The 9026-nt window shown below is 42.1% G+C and overlaps 1 protein-coding gene across 1 annotated transcript; it reads right to left on the bottom strand.

Annotated features, from left to right (window-relative positions):
* Positions 1-208: 208 nt before the first annotated feature.
* On the bottom strand, positions 209-8111 carry LOC144688445 (transcription factor MafB-like). The gene is made up of 2 exons (XM_078554980.1): positions 7011-8111; positions 209-2256 (listed from the first exon to the last, which is right to left on the bottom strand). The coding sequence occupies exons 1-2, from the start codon at positions 7922-7924 to the stop codon at positions 2253-2255; spliced, it is 918 nt and encodes a 305-aa protein (XP_078411106.1). The 5' UTR covers positions 7925-8111; the 3' UTR covers positions 209-2252.
* Between the last annotated feature and the right edge of the window lie 915 nt (positions 8112-9026).

Raw genomic sequence — 9026 nt, 5'->3', positions numbered from 1 at the left:
TGTGTGTGGTGTCATCTTAACAGCCAAAAGAAGGGAACTCTGTCCCACTTTGCTTTCAACACACCATTTACTGCCTCTTATTAAAACATGTTTCTTGGCCCAATTCCAATGTGACCTGTCATCTTACTGAAAAACACAGTCTGTTACAAAGTTGCGAGTTTTCTTTAATAAGACAAAGATAACTGAGTTTTCTGTTGTTTATTGCAATGAGTCAATTGTACCTCCCATGTAAAAAAAAAATCTAACAGAAGCAAAATCTTATCAGCCTTACTCTGCAGACTTCTTTCTGTTCACTCCCACCACTCATCCCAACACACTGAGGATGGCAGGTGAGGTAGCGCCATTCGGCTCATTTTTAAAAAGGTCCCGCTCTTAAGAATTTAGTTGCAAATGTTTCTTTCCACCAGTGCTTTGTGCAGTTAAATACACTGAGACTCTTTAATGCTCCCATCGTAGTTTTTCGGACTGTGGCAACCTCCTTCCACCAGCTGCCTCATTTTAAAGGTTCAAGAAGAGGGGGCTTCATGAGCACCTTGCCAAGGGCAGTTAACAATGACCAAGAAATGCTGGCCTTGCTAGTGACACCTAACTCCCGAGAATGAGTTTTTTAAGACCGCTGGCATGCCGATGAGTTTTGAGTATTGTGGTAGCCTTCTGATAATAGGGCATTCATTCCCTGTAGTTTGACCCTCTTTGCAACATGCTAACTGCTGAGGGCCAATACGATAATGACAGAATAATTACAGCATTGTTATCAAATCAGATTAAAGTCTTTGATACTTTCTATTTTTTTCCGCTGCAAGTGTGGAAAAGAGAACTTGTGTGCTCATTAAAAAAAATGCCATTAATGATCTTATCCGGTGAATCTATGATGAAAGCAATGTGTAAGCAAGGCTTAAGAGATCATTTTACATGGATGCAGCATTGCATGGCGGTTCAGGAAGAAAATGAATACTTCCTTTCTGGTTGAAGTGTTGGGGGGGCAGAGGCAAGGCTGTTTGAACTCAGAATGCATCATAAATGTGCACAAATCATTTTGTGCGGACTAAAGCAGTAGTTAGTAGGAACTTAATATGACGGGAGTCCCACTTAAGGATTTTATGCTGCAATGCTACAATCGTCAGAATGTCAACTCATGCTCACTATTATGCGAAGTGATTTGATCTAGTGCAATGTCCCACAACAAACCCTCAGAATTTCGATGTTTATGGCCATACTGCACAGTGGCTTCGCAACCACTTCAATGTCCCAAAGGCAGTAAGAATGCCAGTTGCTAAGTGGACTTGAGCATTAGCACATTTCTTGCTGAAAAAAAAAACAAAATAACTTGCCCTACTCATCGTCAACAACAATTAAACACAATGGCATTCACACACACACATGCACACACACTAAACAGCGGAGAGCAGTGCAAAATAACAAGTGAAATAAAATGACTGTCAATCTTCACATAGCAAGGATCAGTGTATAATCTTTTTTTAAATTTGTGGGCAGAGAATCATACAGCACAGATGGAAGACATTCGGCCCATCATGTCTCTGCCAGCTCTTCAATAGAGCTAAATAGATCCAAGCATGTATTCTTTTCTCATCGCCCTGCATTTTTTCTTCTTTTACGTTTACAAGGTTAAGGATGATTTGACCAAAGTTTCCAATTTACAGTATTAAGGGGACATGGTTGGGTGGATTTGGAGAGATTATTTCTGCTACTTCTTGGGGAGTCTAGGACTGGAGTCATAGTCTAAATTTCCAATCAGATCTTTTAGGAGTGAAACTAGGAAATACTACTTCACACAAAGGATGGCAGAGGTTTGGAATTTTCTTACACTAATAGCAATTGAGGCTAGATCAATTGTTAATTTTGATACTGAGATTGTTAGGTTTTTGTTAGCCAAAGGCATTAAGAGATTATGAGGAAAAGGTGGGTTTCTGGAGTTAGGTTGGAGATCAACATAATGGTGGAACATGTTCGGGGAGCTAACTGACATGTTTCCTACTCCTACGTTCATTTGCAAGTATCTATCCAATTCCCTGTTGAAAGTGATTATTGAATGTGCTTTCACTATCCCTTTGAGCAGCGCATTACAGGTGATGTTAGCAACGATGGGTGTTCCTGTTTAATCCTACTTTAGATTGACCGTACAGGGTCAAAGCTTCCAGCAAATGCTTGTGTCCAGATGTTGCCCCGTAGTTGCTCTTGCAAACACGATGAGCCAGGCACGAAGAGCACGATATTCCCCTTTATCTGTCGACTTAACTGTCAAAAAATAAGGGGAGATGGTGGAAAATAATTTGATATGTGAGTCATTGTTCTGTTTTAGTAGACATGCGGGTCTCCATTTGCTGTGCTCACTGCATGCGGTGAATGTTCATGTGCAGTATTTCCGCTATCCAGTGTACAAGGCATTTTTTCTGAATTTCCCAAATGATTATTCAAAAAAACCCTATGTCCTTCAACGACAAATGGGACTGCAAAGCGTTAGCTTTTCGTATTTACACCAGAAGTTAAATTACTATTTTGTAATTTAAACTCTCTGACACTCGTTTGACGTTGTTCCTGTTGATGGTTCTTAATCACGGGACGATGTCGCAGAAATGATGCTATGCAGCTCTGCAGAGTGGACTAAGGTTGTGTGGGTAGCATTCCCACATGCACTGATGGAAATGGTTGGTTAGATACGTAAAATGTAGGGCTTAGACACATTGCAACAGCCCTGATCGTTTGAATCTAAACATGCTAAACTGAGTACTTGTCCCTCAAAGGGTATTTGAGGGTGCCTGACACTCCTATTTTACATATTGTGAGTTTATCTACTTGCTCCCCACCACTCCCCACCGATCTCCAGATAGCAACTGCTTTTAACGAATGGTAATTTATATCAAAGAAAATAACTGACTCGTGGTTTGTGTTTTGTTTACGTTGTAACCAGAAGTTTTTCTTTATCAAAATGCATTTTGCATGTAGAAAGTGGAATGAACATTTTCTTTCATCAAAACTAAGAAGAGGACTGCAAAGTAATAGTTAGATGTCGTGATCAGGAGGAATCACATTCAAATATATATAGTTTTGTGCAAGTGGATGGTTGCACTGTTCTAAAAATCAGCAAACAACATTTAATTATGTGGTGCATCTTTTAAGAGGAAAAGGCTTGCAATAGGACCAGAATTACTGTAGGCCTTACTTTTAAATAATTGATTCTTGTAATCAGTTTTAATGTGAGGCAAAGCTTTCACTTTCATACCTATTTGTGCATGGTTAGATTTTATTAAAGGCAAATTATCAGTATGGCAAAACATTGTTATAAATTCCCTTAACTGCTGCAGTGTCAGCTATTCTGCTGTGGTGGCTTTTTGACTTCAACCTTTTTTTTTCTTTGTTTCGCTTCCTATTATTAAAACAATTTGACCCAAAGAAAACGTCCACTATTTTGCAATTTCTGTGGCGGTCTTTTTTTTTTTGAATAAAGAAATCATTTTACATTTGGTATAAGTGTGGCTCCATCATTAGCAGTGCTTTCTACCTTTAGCTGTCAGTCTCAGCCACGAACGTTTTGCACCAGAGGAGTGAGCCTCTTCTTGCCAGGGCCAAACGCTATCTCCGCTGAGTGATCCTGTGTATCTAGGATCAGTAATTTGACACCAGCAACTCCTGAAGAGATGTCCTGACCCTTCAGTGTCAAACACTAGTAACCAACCAGCTCGCTACAGCAAGTCAAGCAGACAATGTGCTGAAAACTCAGCCTAAAACAGCTGGAAACGGTTACTTCACAACAACACTAGCTGAGGGAACTGATGCACTCTGCTAAATATCACAGCATTTCATACACCCACTGATTAGAGACTCCAAAATGCTCAATCTCCCAAATTGACAACTTCTCTTTTTTTTCTTTTCTATTCTGCTCACTTTCATGTCTTAAGCAGCCCTGTGGTTTGTGTACCAGATGGGTTATGAAAGCAGTATAAAAATAATTTCACCATAGCTAGATATTCACCACTAGCTAAATATCTATGTGTTTTTATTAAGTTGGCCTTAGATGTGTGAATATTTAAATTCCAGTGTATCAGTTTACAACCCAGGATGTTTATGCAAAATGATTTTATGAACAGCCTACACACTTACCTGCCGATACAGTTTTAATTTCCCATTTCTTTAAAAAAAAATTCAAGATGTATGTTGAGCAAATTTGCAAAGGTTGAGTTTAAATGCTCACTTTCTGAAGCATCAGCTATTTGCCACCTCTCTCAGATTTCTGCTACGATCAATGCATCCTGCTGAAATGCTGCCTACAAAGTGAATTTCATCCAATTTACAGCATTACACATTAAAGAGGTCTACATATCTTTGCCATAACCTTGAAATGGTACCAAATACATGAAGTTTACTGTTGTTGCAAACAGGGCGACAGAATGGCAATGTAAGAATGTTAACAAAGAAAACCACCGCAGCGATTTTGTACATCCACCACCTAACCTTTTTGCATTGGGATTTTGATTAAAGACAATATGCTTTATTGGCACTCTGCTAACTACAGGGCAAACTGAGTAACCTCTTCACTGTTCCCACCATTAGAAACGTCCATTTCATAATGAAAATTAAAATTCATAACGGTTACTGGTATGGCATAAACACCTCCTACATAAACGAACTCCGGCCTCCGAAAACTTCCCATCCACACAGTATTCAAACAGAATACAGCATGCTAAACATACCAAGGGGCTTTTCTTTCTATTTTCTTATTACTGTTGTTCAATTAGCCCCACTGTTTCATTCAATGCATGCATGAGAGGACATTAATATGCACTGGCAGTTCCCACAAACAATATTCCTCTCAAGCTTTCCCAAGCTAGCATGCAATAACTGGCACAGAATGCGGTTAAAAATCATCAAAATAACACTCAACTGTGCCCACTTTATGCAGGAAAAAAAAAACAAAATTCAAAATTTGAACTCGGTGCTTAAGTACTGGTTTTACAACAGCAAATATATCTAATATGTTACAGATTAAAGGCAATGATTTTCCCAGTGACATGAAAAAACAAATCTGCTATAGCTGTGGGATTTAAAGTATAATTCTTGGCGTACTGTCAGAACAATTCTGGAGTGCCAAAGGTATGTTAAGGGTGCAGGCACCCAGAGTGATAATGGTAATAGGAGTGGAGATAACACACAGGGGCATGTTACAGTAATAAAAGAGATTTGAAATTGTGTATTATGTAACACACTTTGCGCCTCTTGACTTTTTTCCACACTTGAATTTATTTTTCAATAATAAGCAAAACAAAGAAAAGGGATCAAGTGAAGGTGAGAATAAAAGACATTGGAGAAGCATATGTCAAAATAAATGCCATTTGAATGACTTTAATAAGCATATAATAGAAAAAAAAACAGTCTTCACAGAACAAAAGAGAAAAGACAGAAACCATTTCTTTTTTTTTGGATAACACTATAATACTCCAGATCGGAACAGATAATTGAAAGGCATTGTCATTTCCATAAGCTGTCTGCTTATGTTCTCTTCAGAATTTATGGGAGCAATTTTTGTGAGTAGTTAATGAAACCTGAATGAGGTTGTTTCAATCACCACAGTCAATGTTTTATCTCTCTCTCTTCCCGTCTCCAGCAAACACAATCATCTTCGAACAGTGTTTAAAAAGTAAAGACGCACCAATGCTGTCGTGCCGTCCAGTTTAACTTAACAAATGTGTTAACTTAAATTTCATTAATGATATTTTTTTAAATTTTTTTTTTTAAAAAAAAACCTCAGATCAGACGCCGTTTGCATCCGCTCAGCAGTGCGCAGTTTACAAAGAGACTTTTCATTTTGGTCATACTGTCAGTGCTTTTTACTACACACTGATCCCGCATAACAGAAGGAAAAAAAAAAGAGAATGCATACTATCTAGAATTAAAAAGTGTACATTTTAAAGCATCACTTTGGTGTGAAGAAGGCTTCAGCCGACCAGCTTGGCTATGGAGCCTTCGTACACTGTCAGTAATTAAAAAATAGTTTCAATTTCAGGTTTCTTAAAAAAAAACACTTTAAAACATTCTCACTACAGTGACTGTATATTTTATTAGCAAGCATTGGACTTAAAACATACAGAACCGAAACTTGACCTCTCTTTCTCTCTCTCTCTCCCGATTGGCAGGGATTTAGGAAATTAACCGCATTTATAAAACAAATACAGCTTCCTACTGTGTGATGAACAGGTTACAATTGGAGTATCCAAAAAAAACTAGTTTTAAAAAGTGTCGTAGTCTTAAGTCTGCTAAATTCTGAAGCAATCACTGCTGATGGTCAGAGCGCCAGGTAAAATTAACACATGAATGGCACAGAAAAAGATTGTTGCTAATATTGGTATAAGTTGAGATCTGTCCATTTCTTTTTTTTTCCAAAAAAAAATAAAACAAAAAGGAAAAAAAAAAATAACCAAAACGACAAAAAAAAAGATGCGTTGAAGTTACAATGTTGGTTTCTGGTAAAGCGGAAAATTGCCCTCAACTTCCCTCCCACCCTCCCCTCCCCCCTCTCCCCTCCCCCGAAAAAAAAGATTTCTTTTAAAAAAAACACAGCCTGCTGAAATGGTTCAGTGCATATGGACACAGTTCTTGTTGCATTTATTTACAAGCTGTTATATTCGTCAGCTAAAAACCGAGGACTGCATAAACAGTAAAAAGTTCAACCAATCTGGGATAACTTCTTGAAATAACACAAGCTAAAGATCAACGCCATGCTGAATGAAAAGTAAACTGGTACAAAATAGAAATTACCATACATGTCCAGCATGCAGGATTAATTTTTTTTTGTGTGTTTTAAATGCAGGTTTTTTTTCTGTTTCTCTCTCTCTATATATATAACCAACACAGGCAATACATGGATGGGGTATGTTGCAGACTGTTATCTCTCTCGCTCGCTTTCTCTCTCTCTCTCTCTCTCTCTAACAATTCTCAAGCAGGCATATGGATGGGGTGTTATAGATGGAGGATGGCAGGCGCTTGTGGGGACTCACATGAAGAAATCTGGAGACGGTGGGCTGTCGCTGGTGGACCCGGCCTCTCTGAAGCCATTGCTGGCGAGTTTCTCACACTTGAGTTTGTAGGCATCTCGCTCCCTCATCAGCCTAGCCACCTCTTGCTTGAGTTGCTCTACCTGCTGAATGAGTTGGGTCTTCTCGTTCTCCAGCAGGTGCTTCTGCTGCACCCGTTTGTACCTGCAGGACTGAGCGTAGCCCCGGTTCTTCAAGGTCCTGCGTTTCTGCTTCAGGCGGATCACGTCGTCCTTGGAGAAGCCCCGGAGATGCCTGTTGAGCTCCCGCACCGACATGCTGACCAGCTGCTCGTCGGAGAACCTGTCCTCGGCGTGCAGGCTCTGGTGATGGGGGGAGCTCTGGATCTGCTGCGAGGCGGAGGAGGTAGAGGAGGCGGGCGAGCTGTGCTGTTGGTGGTGGCTGTGATGCTGATGGTGGGCGCTGGCGTTGCCCAGCTCGTCGGGGTTCACCCCTTGGTACTGGTGGTGGTGGTGATGGTGGTGGTGGTGGTGGCTCCTGAAGCCATCGAAGCCCTGCAGCTGCTGGACAGCGTGGGCGCTGCCGATCAGGGCTTCCACCGCGTCCTCCGGGGTGAAGTTCAAAGCCTCCGGGTTGAGCTGTTGGTAGTTGCTTGTCATCCAGTACAGGTCTTCCAGGTGGGTCTTCTGCTCGGTGGGGCTGAAGCTCGGGGAAGAAGGCACCGAGCTGCAAGGGGTGCTGATAGGGGTGGAGGAGACCGACCCCGTGGGCTGTAACCGGTTGCAGTGTCTCCCAGAGCGGTCAGTTCCCAAGGGCTCCTTCTTCACGTCGAATTTCATCAGGTCAAAATCGTTGACATACTCCATGGCAAGCGGGCTGGTGGGCAACTCTGCATTAATGGCTAGCTCTGTAGTCATTGCTTTGAGTCTCTTCTGGGTGTTCCTGACACTTTATAAAGTCCCTTTTTGTCTTGTTCCTCGCCTGTGTTTGTATAGAGATGTCCTTTCCTTTTTCCCCCCCCCAGCGTCTTTGCACGGACGGTTCTCAGTAAGTAAAACTTCTCTGAATGGCACAGTGCATGGAGAGAGAAGGTGGTTGGGGGGGGGGGGTGGGTGGGGGGGGGAGAGAGACTCGACTCTTGCTTGCCTTGGCTTCCTTGTCACAACGTAGCGATCCCTCTCAAACTAGCTGGGCTCACATGAAGAAATCTGCCGCCGCCGCTCTTGAAGCCAGACGAGAAAATAAAACAAAAAAGGGACACATTTAAAAGGAAAAAAAAAAAAGCCCCCCCCCCGCAAAGGATTGAGGGAAGGGAGGGAAAGAGGCAGAAAGTGCCCGGGGCTGTCCCTTGAATGCTGCAGAACCCCGGTGCAAGTTCTAAGTGCTCTTCTCCCGGACCAGATGAAGTATAAAACGAGAAGCTGTCGGTTTGCAAAGATATATATTTTTTTTTTAAAAAAAACAACCAGGAGCTTTTGCTGCTTTTGCTGCTGCTTCGCCCGGCTCAGCTTTGCCTCTCTGCAATTGAGGGGGGGGGGGTTGGGGAAGGGGGGGGGAAAAATAAATTAAAAATAAAATCACCCACAGCCAATCTGCTGCTGATCAGCCAGCTTTTAGCACAGATTGCAAATCTTTTTTACAGTATATACCCCCCGCACACGTCACCTCCCCAGGAGGCGGGGCTCACGCCGCCCACCCGCCAATCAGCGACTCCACGCCGAGGAATTAGCATAATAGGATAGAAACAAGGGAAGTGGAGTTTGACAATTAGAGCCAATCAGCTGACAATCAGCTGGGCAGCCCGAGTCCTGCCAATCCAGCCTTCCCCAGCCCAAAGACATAGACTGAGACACATACAGAGGCTTCTGCTCAGCCCAGCCCCCTGTACAGAGGCTGATCACTCGCCCAGCCCAGCCCAGCCCAAAGGCAGGGACATAGGCAAGAGGCATGTACAGAGGTTTCACCCTCCCCACACCCCTCTCCCCACCCCCAGCCCCATATACAGAGGCTTCTCCTCCT

The sequence above is a fragment of the Cetorhinus maximus genome, chromosome 13 (genome assembly GCF_964194155.1).
Source record: "Cetorhinus maximus chromosome 13, sCetMax3.hap1.1, whole genome shotgun sequence".
NCBI classification, from domain to species: domain Eukaryota; kingdom Metazoa; phylum Chordata; class Chondrichthyes; order Lamniformes; family Cetorhinidae; genus Cetorhinus; species Cetorhinus maximus.
Note: the sequence above shows the minus strand (reverse complement) of the source record. Positions and strands in the feature narration are given on the sequence as shown.